General features: G+C 55.8%; 1 protein-coding gene across 1 annotated transcript in view; it reads right to left on the bottom strand.

Annotated features, from left to right (window-relative positions):
- The window catches only part of ADAMTS10 (ADAM metallopeptidase with thrombospondin type 1 motif, 10), a 44208-nt gene that overhangs the window by 6005 nt on the left and 20865 nt on the right, over window positions 1-17338 (bottom strand). The window contains exons 10-16 of the mRNA XM_009577794.1: window positions 16316-16457; window positions 12735-12842; window positions 9510-9655; window positions 9020-9083; window positions 8093-8195; window positions 1169-1302; window positions 179-302 (exon numbers count right to left, since the gene is read on the bottom strand). Coding sequence (XP_009576089.1) covers window positions 179-302; window positions 1169-1302; window positions 8093-8195; window positions 9020-9083; window positions 9510-9655; window positions 12735-12842; window positions 16316-16457 — 821 coding nt within the window. The remainder of the gene's footprint in view (window positions 1-178; window positions 303-1168; window positions 1303-8092; window positions 8196-9019; window positions 9084-9509; window positions 9656-12734; window positions 12843-16315; window positions 16458-17338) is intronic.

Raw genomic sequence — 17338 nt, 5'->3', positions numbered from 1 at the left:
GGCTTGGTCAGTGAACAGGAGTGATCTGCTCCCTGCTTGCAGCCTGGTCCTACCCTTTGGGATGTTTCTCTGGGATATGTCCCTGCCTGTCCTGCGCATCCCCAGGAGCAGGTGAAGCTGAGGAGAGACTCGAGGGTGGGTGACGCCGGCTGTGCTGGCCAGGCCGCTTGCTCCCTACCTCCCTCCGGCAGGGACTGGTTGAAGACACCCTCCACGGTCTCACAGGAGCTGCCATCTCCCCCACACACGCGACACTTGTCCTCCTTTGAATCAGAGCCCAGGACACGGTCACAGCCCACATGCTGGAGGAAGGAGCAGCAGGGAATTAGCTGTCCTGGTGGGACTTTGTCCTCCCCATACCTGACCTGCAGCACCCCGGGGAGCAGGGAACTCCCCTGGGTTCCACCTTACTCCCTTCCATTGCACCATACACCAGGCAGTGCTCGTTAACATCACCTCTGCCCAGCCCCACCTTTCTGCCACCCCTCTCGATAGCCCTGGGGGGGCTCTTCCAAGGCTGGGGGGCACAGGCAGAAATCCCATGGCTGCAGGACAAGGCGGAGGTTAGGGTGCCTGCGTTGAGCCGGTAGAGCTGCAGCAAGCCAAGGAGAGCCATGTCCCTGCAGCACCAGCATCGCAGTAGCGAGCCCACGTGAAGCCGCCGGCTCTGCCCCGCTGCCACAGTACGTGGGCTAGCAAGCGGGTCACCGGCAGGGCTGTGGCTACATTTAGGGCAGTCCCCCTTTTTTTCCCCAGTATATTCAGCCCCATGGAGACAAAGAGATCCCAGAGACACAGGAAGGGAGACAGACACAAGGAGCCTGTCTGCCTGACTGCTGGGGGACATTCACCACTCCCACAGTGCTTTCTTATAATTAAACTTTTATAGCCCTCCAGATCCCATTTCAAGGGAAATACCAAGTGCCTGGGACTACATGGGCTGTAAATGCAGAGACCTGTCGGTAACAGAGGCCAGCGTGGCACCCGGTGCATGGAGAGCGGACAGGCACAAGCCCAGAGGTGGATGTGCTCGTGCTCCTGCAGATGAACCGGGTGCCCGGGCAGAGGGATACCCATGTCCATGGGGGCATGTGGAGGGCAGCGCTCCGCTGCCCAGGGGTCTGCCCTTGCCTCTCCATCCCGAGCCTGTCCCAGACCCCGGCAGCACCTTGCACTCCCCATTGACGCAGATGTCGTTGGAGTCCTGCCGGCACGGTGTCCCGTCCACCACGGCTGCAGCTCGTTCTGTGTAGAAGTTGAAACCCTCGGCCAGGCAGTTGAGGGAACAGGCTTTCACACCCCCTGGGAAAGAAGCAGAGGTTGAAATGATGCCGCCAAGGAGAGAGAGGAAAGATATGGAGAGCCAGACCTGGATAACCTCGGACCCCCACATCTCCATCCTGCGCCTGGCCCACTGCACAGCTCCAGGTGCCCAGGAGGATGTCCCTGCCGAGCAGAGGGACCCACGGAGGGACCCAGGCACCCTCCTTATTGATCAGGACCAAGTCAAGACCCTTGAACCGGACACTGACACATGGTGAGACACTGTCCCTTCTGCACAGCCTGGGAAACACGGGCTTTATGTGATGGGGAAGGAAACAAACTGACTTGTTCTTATCTGGTGTTGGTCACTCCTGGGTCTCCTGGCACTTTACAAGGGCTGTCGACACCCTTGTGCCCATTTTACAGACAGGGAAACTGAGGCAGCAGCTCTTAAGTGACTTGTCCAGGGTTTTTCAGCTACTAGACCAGAGCAACCAAGTTTTTCAGCTCCTAGACCAATTACTAGGCCAGAGCAACCATTTCTTTCTGTTCAAGGCTGGTGGATACTGAGTCCTTCACAGCAAAGATGACGACAGCAGCATGAGGACAAAGGGGAAGGATGCTCAAGTTATAGCTAAAATACCTGGTTCCCAACACCCCTTACCAAAACACCGTCTAAGGAACAGAGGCTGGATATCTGGATATTGGCTTACAGTGCCTGGGAGCAGGACATGGGACCAGTTATGGAAGGAGACACCTGAGCAAAGCAGTTTTCTGCCTCCTGTCATCAGATTTTGTCAAATGCTGGTGCAGATCGCGGCATCTGCTGCCTTTACTGAGCATCCCAAGGAGACCCAACAGCCTGCATGACCCTGGCAGAGGGGTGCATGCCTGAGCTGTGGCAGTTCACTCCTGCAGGCACCAGCAACAGTTGTGAGCCATGTGCCAGAGCTGGGAAGCACCTAGGTTGGGAGCAACCGAAATCTGCAAAACTTGCAACTCGATACAGCACATCAAATGGGCAGATGGAGGGGAGGGGTGGCCCAGCTGTGCCTGGGAGCACCCAAATGCAGCTGAAGGGAAGAAAGAGTAAAGCTGGGAGAGGGAGGAATAGGAGGAGATACGAGAGGGGAATTCAGCAGCTTGGAGGCAGGTTGTTGAGCAGGATGCCTGGGCAAGCCCCTAGAGAAGGCACTAGATCAACCCTCCTTCTGGAGAGCCAACCCCCTCCGCAGCGGCCCGGGCTGTCCCCCGCCTGGGGAGGGAGCTCCAGGGCCACCGACGGGGATGGCACAGGCATGACCCCGAAAACTCACAGCCATCCAACCACGGCATGCCTGGACCCCAGGTCTGTCCAGCCAGACCTCAGGTGCAAAACATCTCCAGTACGGTAAGAAAACACGAGTCATGAGGGACCTACGTTTGCTGCGGGATGTCCCAGCTTGGAGAGGCCGTGCCACCGAGCCCCGCCGGCACACCCCGCGCATGCAACTGTCTCACCAGCCTGGGAGAGGGGCTTGTGCTGGCCCTTCCTGAGACATATCTGTGATTCAGCCAGCGCTTGCTGGCTCAGGAGCATCTCTCCTGCCGGTGGCCTCGCTCCTGGCAGTGCAGCGGTGCGCTCCATCGGCTGCGTGGGACCCTTCGTCTCCTTCGTCCCTGCCCGTGTGCAGCTCTCCAAGGCCGCACTCTCTCCTGCCATCACTGGAGTGCAGGCAGGCCACACAATGAAGCAGAGCTGAGAAACAGCCAGAAACTTGGGCTTTTGTTTCAGGGCTCTCAGATGGGTTTGCTAAGCTATTCTCATGCACTCCCTATTCCCTTCCTTGTCTCCAGCTGCAAGGAAAAGCGAGACCCACTGCAGACACCTTGCTACAGTTCCCTGGTGGGCAGCTAACCCCTGCCACAGCCTGTTTCTGCTTCTCTCCCAGCCCTGGCTCCATTTTAGTAGCTCCAAATCGGCTGCATGATCCTCCTTTCTATCATAACTCCTCACCACTGCTGCCCCGTGCCCAGGCTGGTGCCCAGCCTCCTCCAGCAGCAAGCAGCGTAATGGTCACAGCCTCGAAAGAGGAGCTTGTGGGGAAAACTGGAATGAAAAATATAACAAGCCTGAGCAAAAAAAAAAAAAAAGAAAGAAAAGAGAGACAATAAAAGATCAGGGATTGGCGGCATGAGGCCAAATTTCTTCCTTTGCCTTAAGTGCCCTGACTTTGTTATAGGGCTGCAAAACTGATGCGAGTGCATGAACTCAGCTCATCGCAGAGCCGGGGGTGTTCATGGGGGTTTCCTCATTGCCCTCCCCTTGCTGGAGCCCAGGAGGATTCATGCACATGCACATGTGTGCACGCACGCTTAAATCCCTAACAATTTAACCGAGGTGAGATCAGCAGAGAGGGAGGAAAGTGCATGGAAGAGAGCAAGCCCTCCATGCTGGGACAGTTGCACTGGTTCCAGCCTGTCACTGGTGAAGACCCATCGCTGCCAACGCAGGCCCTGTATCCCAGTGGCTCCAAGCACCTCGTGTGCGCAGAGGGAGCCTGGGAAGCAGCCACTGAGCAGGGAAACTCAGCACCCATCACCTTCCTGCCTGCAAGAGCTGACAGCGGGTGCTGGACTTGGGGGTCTGTGCACGGAGCTGGGACTTGGGATCCTGCGGTCACGCTGCCACCCAGCTGCTGCTCCACATGGGACAAACCCCTGCTGGCTCTCCTCATCCAGCCACTTAGGAGAGGCTTGCAGACGGGGGATTTCTGTCCTTAAAAGAAAAAGTCTTACGGAAGAGAAATGGGGAGAGGGAGAATGAAGGAGGAAGGGGGAGGAGAGAAGGACGACCCTGCATTGGCATCTGCATCTTGACTGCGGTGGCTCCAGCGAGCCAGCTGGGCCACCTGCGCTCAAGACCAGTCCCCAACACACCCTCCCTGGTGACAATTTCCAGGCAGGATTTGCCCTTGGCAGCCAGGTCACCCTCCCACCGATCAGAGGAAAGGGGGGCTGGTATCACTGCCCAGTGTCTGTCAGAACTGGACTTTCCTCAGCACTCAGCCAAGAGGTACTCAGGTGGTCTGGCCATCACCTTGTCCTGGTTAAGGTGGTTCCTTAAAAAGGCACCTTTCTAAAGCCCTGGAGCAGTGACTACCGTGTGTCCCCACATTCCTGGAGATGGGAATTAAGGACTGTATTTTCACCAGCAACCAGGATCCAGCCCCTCCTCTCTCAGCGTCTGAATGGTTTGCTGGGAGCTGCGCGTTTTGGGGTGGGAGCCTTAGGCCTGGCAGAGCAAGGCAGTGCTCCGCATCCTCCCAGGCCGGCTCTCTGCTGTCCAGAGATACCCACATCTGCAGGGCACGAGCGGAATCCTCACCGCAAACCCCATGGGGCATTTGGCAGCAGAAGGGCAGGAGAGGCTCTGCAGTGCCCGTTGTCACCTGTGCAAGGTGGGTCCACCACCACGGGAGAAGAGCCTGCTTCCACAGAATGAGTGGGACCCTCTCAGCCTGCCCGCTGCCTGGTGAATGTTACTAATTGACTGGGAAATGAGCAGCAAACACTACAATCCTGAAGAGCACCGGGTCTGCCATAAACACTGTGCAGGTCCCCAGGCCCCTGCCCCCCGAAAGGTGAACCCTCCAGCCATGCACTGGCCCGCAGAGAGCTGCCCGCCCTTCGCTTTGGGCTGAGTAGTCCAAGGTCAGCAACAGCCAACTCTGGGTACTCCTTTTAATCTTCAATATAGCTATTAAAATAGAATAGAATAGAATATTTTCAGTTGGCTACGCGGTGCCTCAGAGGATGTTTTGTTCCTCCTGCCTGCCCTGTCCCATTCCATAGAGGAATTAAAGCGCATTACAATTTATGACGAGCAATCTCCTGTTTTCTGCAAGCCCCTGCTCCTCCCCATCTCTCTCCCAGCCCCGTGAGCGGCTCCACTCTCCCTTGGCTCTTGCATCCGCCAAAAGCAAAATGAATAACTAAGCGAATAAAGCAAAAGAAACAAACAATTAAAGCCGCATTCCACGAGGTATCTGCTGACTGTTGAGCTCCGAAAGGCTGAGCTCAGCGCTTCTCGCTGGGGCTGTGTCTTGCGATCCCGGGGTCTGGGCTCCAGGACCGTTATAAATCACCGCCAGGAAAACACGCCGTACTGGCCCCGCACAAAACCTGACCTCAACTTGTCAGTGAACCGGTGGCTGGCGTCAGGCTTTCAGCAGGTGGCTCCTTCCCTTCCCAAATTCCCTGCGGGATCGGTGCCCTCCCCCACCCAAGCCAGTGGGGTACTCCTTGTCTTCGGAGGGGGGGGGTGCCCAGGACATTTCCCCAAACTGACGTGAGGCCAGCATCTGACGGGCAAATGGCAGAAGCACCCCTGCACCACCGCACCTTTCGGCAAGGGAGCGGCTCAAGGGTGCAGTGCCGAAGGCAGTGGCTGAGCTGAGCAGGGGAAGAGGCTCAGCAGAGGGTCAGGGTGGTGAACGGCTCCCAAAGCGGGGACACGTGCCCAAAGGCAACCTGAAGAGCAGGTATGCCACCAGCTGGAGGGCAGAACGTCCAGGGATGAGGCTGCCAACAAGGATGGATCCTGGGGGGCTGCTTGTGCCAAGTGGGGAGGGAGCCAGAGCTCTCTGGGCACCACTGCAAGAGCCCAGGAGCGAGTAAGGGAGATGATGGCCAGCCCTCATTGCCTCCCCGATGCTGGAGTGGGGATGCCTGCTAGCTCAGGGGCTGCAGGGGGACAACATGGGTCCTGAGAGCAAAACACCCGTGGCAAGGGGAAGACAAGAGGGGGCGGTTCCCCGGGGGTCTGATCTACGACGTGGAGAGGGTGAAGGTGCAAGGGACGCTCCCCACCTCCCCCACAGATGTACCTCTGACACCCAAACGACACCAAGTATCACAAAATCCCACAGACAAGTGAAGATGCAAGTACTTGGGCTGCTGAAGTCATAGTCATAGAATCACAGAGCGGTTTGGGTTGGAAGAGACCTTCAAAGACCCTCTAGTTCCAAACCCCCTGCCATGGGCAGGGACACCTTCCACTAGGTCAGGTTGCTCAAAGCCCCGTCCAGCCTGACCTTGAACACTTCTAGGGACGAGGCATCCACAACTTCTCTGGGCACCCTGTTCCAGTGTCTCACTACCCTCATTGTACACTGTTTCTTCCTTATGTCCAATCTAAACATACCCTCTTTCCATTTAAGACTGTTGCCCCCTGTCCTGTCTCTACAGGACTTGGTAAAAAGTCTCTCTCCATCTTTCTTATAAACCCCCTTTATGTATTGAATGGCTGCAATCAGGTCTCCCCAAGCTTGACAGAGTGCCCACACTCGGGCAAAGAAGTTCGTAGGTGGAGGGGAAGAGTGGTGACACCTTACCACCTCCACGGTCCCAACTGATCTGAGGATCCAGCGTGGACAGCCCATGCCATGAAGAGCTGATTCTCTAATCCCGGCTGACAGCTCCCAGGCAAGTGGGTGTCAGCACACACGGTTTCTCGAGAGCTGGGAGACGGGCGATCTCTCGGCCAGGGGCTTGGCTCCCAGAACAGGCTGAGGAGCTGCAGCTTCCAACACCTCTCTACTCATGTGAATGTGCCTCAGTTTCCCTACCTGGGCCACCGCAGAGGAAGACAGTGATACCCTTTGACACTGAATAAACAAAACGTAACTGCTAAACAATACCATTACCCACAGCCAACCTGGAGAGCTGAGAGAGGGAGCTCCCAGATCCCTTCAAGACACGATCGTGCCAATGCTCACAGCCTCCTGGGAAGGGGACAGCTTTCATCGCCTTATTTTATGGAAGAGGAAGCTGAAGCGGAGAGAGAGGAAGGGGCTTTTTTTGAAAGCCAAAGCAAAAATCTGTGTCAGAGCCAGATTACAATTCAAGGGCCAATGTTCAACTGGCCAACCGTCCCCTGGACTCAAACCACTGGGCCATGCCTGGGGAAGAGAGAGGTCCGAGCCAGGGCAGATCCAGCCTGCAGGGCTGTCTTCCACCTTGGCACCCATTGGGGTCTTTGTGTGACTTACTGCTTTGCAATTTTATTACATTTTTATTGATCCATCCCCTGCAGCCTCAGCACATCTGCTCCAGCTGCAGGAGCCCCGCTGGGAGGTGTGCTTATTTACACAGCTGCGAAGGATTTCCCCAGTCAAGTTCATTAACTACATGAAGGAGACGCGCTGTTCTTTCTCATTATTAAGAGATTTCTGCCACAGAGGCCTCCTCCCGCCCCCTCTCCTCGCTAGACAATTCTGCAGGCCACAAGAGGACTGACCTTGGGAAGAGGGGAGTGCTGCTCTTTGGAGGCTCCACCAGTTCACCTCCCTTCTGCCCGTGCAGGAACTGGAAGCTTTATTTGCCTGCGCAGGGAGGGCTGCCCTGTTTTCTCCCCCTCAGGTACCAGGGACTAGCAACTCCCTTCTCTTGTCTGTCTTCCTCTTTGCTCGCACAGCAGTTAAGGAAACAGACTCAGGGAAAGAAGTTAAACAGCTCTGATGCTGCTGGAATTGTTTCGGAGAGCAACGAAGTTAAAGAGCAATTGCACAGGGATAAGTGACTCAGGGCACGGCAGGACCGTCGTGGGCAGCCGCCTGGAGGGATGCACGTCGATCCACAGTCACGCGAGGGAGAGGCAGCACACCCCAGGGACACAGAGTGGGCAGCCTGAGGGACCTGGGCCAGCGGAGGTGGTGACTAACTGCCCACCAGACCACTTGGACCATGAGACCTGTCCCTGCAGAGAACAGGGGAGAGCAAAGCCCTGCATGGCCCTGTTCCAGTTCTGCCTGAGCCAAGGGATGCTCAGCCCAGCCCCAGCACTCACCTCCACGGTACGTCTTCCAGGTGTAGTACTTCCCTCGGAAGGGGACGTTATCGAATTCGGCACACTGCAGCTCTCGGAAGTCCTGGGAGCCCGGCGGGCAGTCCTGCGGCCACACAGCCAGCGATCAGCATGTTGGTGGGGCAGGAGCTGCTACAGGGCTCCCAGCTGCGACTAACACCAGCCCTTCTAGGAGATGGACACCAGCCCTGACAATTGGATGCTTACAGTATAGCAGGAGCATCCTTCCTGCAAAGCTAAATGCTATTTGAAGACTAATAGCACGAGCCATTGGGCCCCAGCTGGTCTGTCTGCAGATGCAACGCTTGTTTTTACAAGCAATCCTTTAAAAGCTAGGTGCAAAGCCCAGGGGAAGCAATGGGGAGCCATCTATTTTCCTCCTGTGGATGTTAAAACTACCATTTCCCAGCTCCAAAGCTTCATTGAGCTTCCCTGCAGCACAGTTATTTCTCTTTGCTCCCCTTGAGGTTTAACCCCCCCAGCCCTGGGAAGCGGGGTGCTACGGCACGTTTCGTGAGCTCCTTTCACCTGACCAGGCCTGCACTTGCAGCGTGTGAGAGGCAACGGCTGTCATGTCAGTGCTGGAAGCCTCTGATCTCTCCCCCTGTTCCTCGTTATCTTTTCAGGCCCCTTCTTGATGCCGAAGCCCCGCAGGTACATACCTCCACCCACCCTCTGAGCCAGCTCGCAGCCGGTGCAGGCGTGCATCGTCCTGCTCGGCTTTCCCCACTGCAGGATTGCTGCCGGCACAGCATGGCTCACCCCCACCCAGTGCTGCCACCTCCTCCCGTGGGTCCCACAGCTGCATGTAACGCCCCACAGCCGTGCTGCAACACAGCGCTGCCTACCCCACCAGCAGAGCCCTGCTAGCCCACCACCGCTCCCCTCCCCGAGCCCACCGGTACTCACGTCGGTGTTGCAGGACCGGTACCGCTTCCGCTCTCCCAGGCAGTACTCCCCTCCAATCGTGGGCCTGCCAAACCGGGAATGAGACGGGAGAACCAGCTCAGGGCAGTGAGCCGCGTTTCTGGCAGGCGGCTGCCCCAACCTTGCAGGAGCACCATGGCTTTTCCCAACCCTGCACCACTGCAAGGACGGATCATGCCCGGAGGGGCTATTGCAGAAGTGCAGACCCCCAGCAGACTTCACACGCTCAGCTGCAAGTGCACTGTGGAGTTGTCCAAGTGGTTTTGGGTCTGTGGCTGCAGACCCAACAGCAAAGGCAAAAGCGCCGAGCTGCTGTGAAAGCAGGACATGGGATTTGCCGAGACCCTCCTGGGAAGAAGAGCAGAGCTGCACAGGCACCTGGCTGCTCCTTCCCCACTAACCCGAAGAGCGACAGCGTGCAGCCAGGACAAGGCAGGGCCATGCCGACACGGCCGCATGCATCTACACCTACCGCGGGCTGTCACAGTGGCGAACGGATGACGATACGCCTCCACCGCACGTCCTGCTGCACTCTCCCCAGGACGACCAGGCTCCCCAGGCACCATCCACGCCCTCCGGTCGGGTGCCAAAAGGCACACACTCCCTCTTGTAGCACCACTGGGGAAAGACAGAGCTTCAAACACCCTGAGCACAGTCTCCTCCTCCCAGGGCGCTCCCCAGCCTCCATCGGACATGGCAGCCAGTTCAGAGCTGGGATCTGGCTTGATCCTGTGAAATCTGAACTTGGAGCTGCACTGGCCTTGGAGTCAAGCTCTCCACTGCAGAGGGCATTCGCCTCTCCGCAGGCACCCTCTCCTCCGAGTCACAGTGTCACCATTTGTGCACGCTGCGTACTCGGGGTTCACAGGGATGCTGGGACTGGTGCCCCCACTCCCAACCCCTGGTGCACCATCCCGTGGGGCAGGTGGCCACAGGCACGTGGGTCACATCCCCACTTCTCCTTTAAAGGGGTCCTGGGCACCTGGGTCAATCAGGGTGACACACGTTGTGAACAGGTACACATCAGAGCACACACCTCACTGCCTATAAGAGCGCATGGCAGTGAGTCCCAGGTGGGACTTGGACAGGAGCTGCTGCTCCTGGGCGGTAGGGCCACGATCCCTGGGGGGCATGGACACCTCCACCGCCAGCTGTGTCATTGTTCTGTCAAGGATCCCTAAAGAATCGGCCTGTCTCCATCCTGTTGGTGACAGATGCTCACGCAAACTTGACTATGAAATATTTCCCTCAGACCTGGAAAACGTCCTGCAGCCCCTGGAGTCAACAGTGACGCAAAGAGCAGGACACTGCCAGAGCCGCTGCTGTTCTCCGGGCACGGTGCCGGACACCATGCCTCGGGAGCTGAGATAATCCCAGGAAGGAAGAAACCGCTGTGCATTCGTTCCAGGGGCTGATAACCCACCCTGGAGCTGCTGGCACAGCCTCTCCTGGCTCCTGAGCCAGGCTCTCCATGGGCAGCACAGGGCAAAATGAACCATGGCCTCCCAGGACACTCAGCTAGCGACCTCCTTGCACACCAGCGCCTTTCCAAAGGTACGATCCCATGCAGAGGAGATGCTCTGCAGGCACAGCCTTTCTGGTGTCCCGGCTGATGCTCCAGACTGGAGGTACTGGGGCTGCTGCTTTTGCAGAAAGGACCCAGGAGCCTGCCCAGCCCCTGCAAACCCCTCCATGTGCTCAGGGCTCCTGAGAGCATCCATGATGGGCTCTGCCCTTGTGCCCTGGTTGCTGGGAGCAGACCCTGGCTCGTCCTCCTGCGGCAAGCACGGACATGTGCCGGCTGCGAGACCAGATATGAGTTGCGGGCATGCCGGGAGGGAGGATGCATAATGAAAAGCATCCTCACGGGATGCGCTGACTACAACCTGCGTAACAAGTGCTTGATTAATGGAAAAAAAAAAAAAAAAAAGAGAAAAGAAAACCAAAACAGGCAGGGAAAAAGCCAGAAAAAAAAAAGAGAATCCACTGTCTGAGCAGCCAGGCTGCTGGGGGCACCCCTGCAGCAGCAGAAACTCCCACGAGATCTGGGCCTGAAGTCACCCACTGTGGGTTCTTGGGGTAAGACAGGTGAAGCCATAACAACCATGGGGGATCAGTTAAAAAAAAAAAAAAAGGAGAATTTGGGAGGAGGAAACAATCAGAGGTCTGGGATGGGGGCACAGCCATCATCCAACAGAGCTTGGCTCAGTCTTCCCCCCGCACTGCTTCCCCAGTTGGGCGGCAGAGCACAGAAACTCACCCTCTCTCTCCTTTAATCTTGCATACCTTAAACAGCTTCTACGCCCTGATCCTTCCCTTTCCTCTCCCCAGCTAGAAAGGGAGAAGCCAGGGTAGACCTCAGAGAGCTGCTCCAGCCAAGCGTTGAGGTCTGAGGGCTCACCCGGCCGGCAAGCGCAGGGGCCACCAGCTGGTGAAGGTGTAGAAACTTAATACAAAGGTGCATCTTCTTTCACCCAAGGATATTAAATCACTTCTGAAGCATGAATTAATACAAAAGGATAAACAGAAACACAGGAGGGTAACCGGGGGTTCTAACTGAGTCAGTATCTTCACTGGGAATAGCTCCCACGAGTCCTGAGGGCTGCGACTGCTTGTCACTTCACTTCTCTTTTAGGATTTTTGAAGAGCCCTGGTTAAAAAACAACTAGTAAATGGGGGAAAAAGAGATATTTAAAAGTGGGAAAAGCTGGTAAAAAAAGATGACTAGTAGAAAAAAATTGCCATTGCATACGGTGAATCTTCAGCAGCAGGGATGTTCAGCCCCAGGAGCTGTCTACTCCTTTTCGATCTAATTTCCAGCAGAACTAAGACGACTGTTTGCAAAGAATAATGCATTTGTCAAAGCCATCCTCTTTCCTGCACATCAGCTTCTCCAGCTTCTTAAGGATTCGAAATTATTCCTGAATTTCTTGGGAATTATTTTTCCTCTAGTGGAAAAACACATGTTCATTTAATGGAGAATGAGCCAGCCCTGATTCTCCATTGTCCCAATTATTATTCAGTTTGCAAAGGCACTCTGTTTTAACAATGCTACACACTCACTTTATATTGGCGCAAATGGGTGTAGGAAGTGCAAGGAATGAAGCAATATGAACAATCAAGTCAAAATTCATTTTCAAAATACGTGGTCATGAAAAATCCTACCCTCCTCTCTCAGCTGAGTCTGAAAAGTGAAGGTTTCATCATATCTATCCTTGCGAGGCAGTTATTCACAAGTTCCTCTGAACGCTTGTTACAAACCCATTGTCCCTCCTGGGGAAACTGGGGCAAAAATGACTTTTCTCAGGACAGCCAGGAGACCTCAGCGGACCTGAGAACAAGATGTTCATCTAAAGCATACGCCACAGCTTGACATCACCTTACTGTGCCTCCTAGGTGAGAGCAAGAAGCTCGCTGGAGCAGGGACTTAATATTCTGCATTTCCAGCAATATGCAAGATGATCTGTACTGCGGGGTGATTACGGGTCCCCGGGCTCCTTGGCACATCCCAGCCTCCCTCTGTGCCGGCAGGGAGGGTGGGGGTGGCTCCAGGCTCTGGGAGGCAGGGGAGGACAGGCTGCTGGGTGCTCTTAAATCAACTCCGTGCTCACCAATGCAAACAATAATCCCGATTATTGCTGGAAGAGGGATTCAGCCACTCACTGTCAACTCGCTACGGTGCCCCGGGCTTCCTTACCCCCTTTTCAATGGTGTTGGTTTGGCATATGGTCCCCTCAGCAGCAGGGATGCTGTTGGTTATGCAGCGGTTGCTTTTACTCAGACACCATAACTCACTGCAGACTTCCTGGAAAGAGAGAGATTTGGGGGGAGAGAGGGGGAGGGAGGAAGAAAGAGACAAAGAAACAAAGCCGAGATTAGGATTCGCTTGTGCTAGGGGCTGCGAGGCTGGGGCAGCAGCACGCCGGTGCGCTTGAGAAACACCAGCTGGGCTGGGACACAGGGACAGGAGTGTTTTCAGCATGGTGGGGGGAAAATGAGATAAAATCTTACAAGGTGTTGCCAGCTGCAGTCACCCCGAGGCCACTGACAGCTCACCCCCTTCTCTGGACTAAGCCTAAGCACTTCTCCTGTGGTTGGGGCTCTCTGGATTTGGAGGTTCCACTGCGCTCGGGTGCCAGAGCTGGCTCCCCAGCCAGCCCACGCAGCCAAACCTGGTCTTTGTGCCACAGAGGACACATGTCCTCGGACATCCCGGTGAGTCCCGAGCTAATCCCACTGTGCTCCACCTGAGCCCTCTCCCCAGGGCCGAGGGATGTTCTCTTTTTTGGGTCTGTGCAGTGGAGGCCGAGCACAAGGGCCCATTCCTAGCACCTGTCATGAGCGTCCCTACACCATGTGGGTCCAGATCTGCCACGCAGATCCGGATCTGCCTCTGCGGGAAGCTGGGACTCCCCGGGAGCATCTGTCGTCATCTGCTACAGGAATGCACCGCAGGTCACAGTGTGACTAGCTTGTGTGACTGGCAATCTCCAGCCAGCCCAGCAGTCCAAAGGGAAGACTCCTCTGGAAGATTTAGAGCCGTTTTCAGAATAATCAAAATAATGCTAGACACTGAGCTAGCCCTTAAGCAGCTCCAGAAGTGGGCACTTCTGCTCTGTCTCTGCTAGGTGCAGTTGGGTCCACTGAGTGGTACTGGGCTGAGGACTCTGACCTCTTTCCAGGAGGTTTCCTCAGCTGTAGATCCTGAGCTTCAGCCCATCCTGACAAAAAGCTTCCCTTGGCTGTTCGAGAACCCACCCAAAAGTTAGGTCCACGACAGAGACTCTGCAAAGTTGTCACAGCTGCTAAATCAGAAAGTCCAGGCCCTTTGAACCTGCTCTGCCACTAAATCAAGCAGGCTGGGCTTGAACATCTGCAAACTGCAAAGCAACACCTAAAATCCAGAACTGAGTTTCCTGCCAGGTCACCATCCTGCTCCTATTCCTGAAACAAGCCTATGAAAAACTTGCTGCTTTTCAGAGAGCAGATTGCCGTGACCTAGGTTATACTTGAAAGTATTAAACAGGTTCACATCGTCAATGAAAGAAACTGTCTCGAGATGTGAGAGCAGGGCCCAAAAAGCCATGGCTGCACATGCCGGTGCCGCTGTCGGTGCACGCCAATGCCACAGCACAGGCTGAAGGACCCGGCGTGCTCTGCGCTGCATGCTCCGGTGCCGGCACAGCGACTGCCTGGTCTCCTGCCTGCCTCGACGGCAGCGTGACCTACAAGACAGCTCCCATGGGCTGCCTGCCTCCAGTCAGGTAGCAGCCTGTTCATCACGCCTCCGGGCTTGGTTTAGCCTTCCAGCAAGGCATTCCTCCGCCCCGCCAAGGGCTGTGCTCTAAACAGTAACCGATACCCCCGCAGGATGAACTGACTCAACGACTGGGAATCCTCTGTGCTGGTACCAAGAGGGATGAAAAGACGAGCTCGGGATTTCTCTGCTTCCCTCCTGTTGCCAAGGTTGTGACAGTAGAGTGACACAGGGCGAGCCGGCAAAGGAAAATACTGTGGAGTATGCACCGAGGACCGCAGCTGCGAGACACAAAGGGATTTTGGTTCCCAACTCCTTTGCCAAAGCCCAGCTGCAGCTGGCTTTAACCAGTGAAAGGAGAAAGTCTCTCCCATCTTCAAAAGGCATCTACCCCTCCATACCGCTCTTGGAGAGCCAGCGTGACTATTGGGAAGTAGGAGCTCCTGTATAGTCTCTTCTCTCTGTGTCACCAAGGGAGAGGACTTCCCAGCTTCAACCAGTGACATCTGTTCTCTCTGTCCTCATGACACCTATTAATCATCTGCCTCTGTACTGGCATGGAGGAAGGGATCCTGCCGTGTTTGCGCCATCACCCTGGAGTCTGTTTATATGGGGCACAAATGGGTGGACTTACACACGTACCCAGATTTATCTGCACACACTTGAGCCCTTACGCCCCTTGGGTTTCTCCCAAACAGCACACAAGACAGGCTGGCCTAGAAGGGTCATCACAAGGACGTCTTGTGCTTTTGTGATACTTGTATACACACAGGAAGCATCTGCCCAAGTTAAAAATTAGCCAGGAAACAGGCATGTAAACATGGAAAGTTTCCATTTCACTGACTCTGGCTCAGTTGAGGAGGGGCACAGACCACAGTTGGTAGCACCCGACATCAGATACCACGACCATGGTATTCGGACCCAGACTTCTGCTGTGGCTCTGGGCATCTCGCAAGACTGCATCTGCCCATGACCAGCGGGCTCTGGCCCCTGGGCCATGTCGAAAGGCAGCACTGGACCAGGGAGAGCCAAGCTTTGCCCTTTGTTCACCAAGATGTGTTGGTGAGACCACCAGGAGGTGGTTTAGTGTTTAACCATACTCAATAGATGAACACTCAGAGTGATAAACTGGTTCACATCGGGTCACTTCAATGGCAACATTGAGCTTGGATTTACATGGTTGCAAGAGAAACTAAACCTTCATCTGATGTGTTTCCTCCTTCACAGCTTTCCAGGGCTTAGACTGGGGTGGGTACACACGTGTGTTCATCAGACAGCACAGCTGCCCGTGTATCTCATTGCTGGCTCCTCTGTTTTCTCCAGAGGAAAGTGGATGTGTTAAGGAGTTCAATTAGCCCCTTAGTGCAGATGCTTCCCCCTTGCCACTATGCTCCGATAGTTGGCAATGTCCAGTACGTTAAGAACAGCAAAACATCAGGCTGAGATCTTTTCTCCTGAAACAACCTTTCCTTTCAGTGGTTTCCTGGATTCAAAGATCAGGGGACGGCAGCATGATGGCAGGAGTGGCTTAGGTGGGCAGCTGTCCCTCAGATGGACCAACAGTACATCGACCCACCTCACCTGGAAGAAAGAGGTTTCTCCTCCTAAGTTTGTGCGAGCACCATGATGACTTCTAGTAAGGATTATGAAAAACACGTCTGTGTACAAACCCCTGCTGAGAGAGGAGTCTGGATGAGGGGACTGCAGCTTGGCTTTCAGCTGCAACCCTTGGGGTCCAGCAGCAGCCAAGGTATCAGACAGAGGCAAGAGATCTCTTCCCATGGGAATAATCTGACCAAAACTGAGCTGGGGTCAACCTTTAGGGATGGGAAATGACCTCCTCTGTCCTCTCACAGGGAAGCAAGGCAAAAAGCTCACAGGGAACGTGCCAGTGCCCTTCATCTGAAGCAGGACAGCAAAGCAATGTGGGCAGCAGAGGAACGGCCCCATGGCCCCTTTGCCCTTGTAGCCCCCATCCTCCACCCCCTGGGAACCGATAGTAAAGCAGGAAGGCTCTCTACCCCGTATTTACACTGGCGAGATTTAACTCCGTACTGGAAACGGCACTGCTCATCTGCATCGTAGGCCTGTCCTGGAGCCACCGTTGGGTAGATAAAGTCTTGCTTGGGAGGAGCGTTGTTCAGGCATAATCCCATCCCGGAGCTGGAAACAAGAGACGAGAATCAGAGCTCAGAAAGGCTTGTAGGAGAGCATCACGGTGGAGGAACAGCAGCAGGCACTCCCTGCTCCGCACAGGCTGAGCTCTCACATGCTTGGCTGCTTGGGGGGATAACTCTACCAGCCTCCTCCGGGCAAAACCAGGGCTGAGAAAGTGCTCTGAAGTCTTTCCATCTGTGCCCTCGGGGCTGGGAAGCACATGCTTCTTCCTAGGTAACTGCAGAAGTTTTAATCTGAGGGTTTTGCAGGCTATCGCCCGCCCCGGTTGTCCCGACAGGTCCCGGGTCCAGCAGACAGTGCATGGCAGGGCGCAGGCAGGCACGTGCCCAGGACCCCCAGGGCGGCGGGTAGGCGGAGGGGCTGCCCTCCCACCCCACGGCTGCAGAGCCCCAGCTGAGAGCAACTGGAGGTGCCGAGTGCGGAGAGCCCCTGCTCTCCAAGCCCGTCCTTCTGCATGCCAGAGCTTTGTAGGAGCGTCCAAATTTTGCAAGAAACATGCCTTTCCCTCCCCCTTACCCTCCCCCGGCCCTGTGTCCCAGGGTCTTGCACGCACCACGGCCCCATCCCGGCGGAGGCTCCCCGGGGCCGCGCTCAGGCGGGGGCGGCCAGCACAAACCGTGGAAAGGGCCGACATGAACTCGCCGTCCTCCGCCAGCCCTGCCGAGACCTCGGGGTTACCTGAGGACAAGGCAGCCTCTGGCACGGCGCCTTCCCGGCACTGTCCGTGCAACGTGCCTTGCTGCGGTGCACGTCCAGGGGTCAAGAGCAAGGGAGACAGGTTTTGCTGCGGCCAGATGTGGGACTTGGTGATGAGCCGCGTGGTTTGGCCAAGCTTTGCGGGAGAGTGGGGCAGGCGGCAGCCCCTC

This window comes from Fulmarus glacialis, unplaced genomic scaffold (assembly GCF_000690835.1).
Source record: "Fulmarus glacialis isolate BGI_N327 unplaced genomic scaffold, ASM69083v1 scaffold5515, whole genome shotgun sequence".
NCBI lineage: Eukaryota > Metazoa > Chordata > Aves > Procellariiformes > Procellariidae > Fulmarus > Fulmarus glacialis.
The sequence above is the reverse complement of the archived record's forward strand: the minus strand, read 5'-3'. Positions and strand labels throughout refer to the sequence as shown.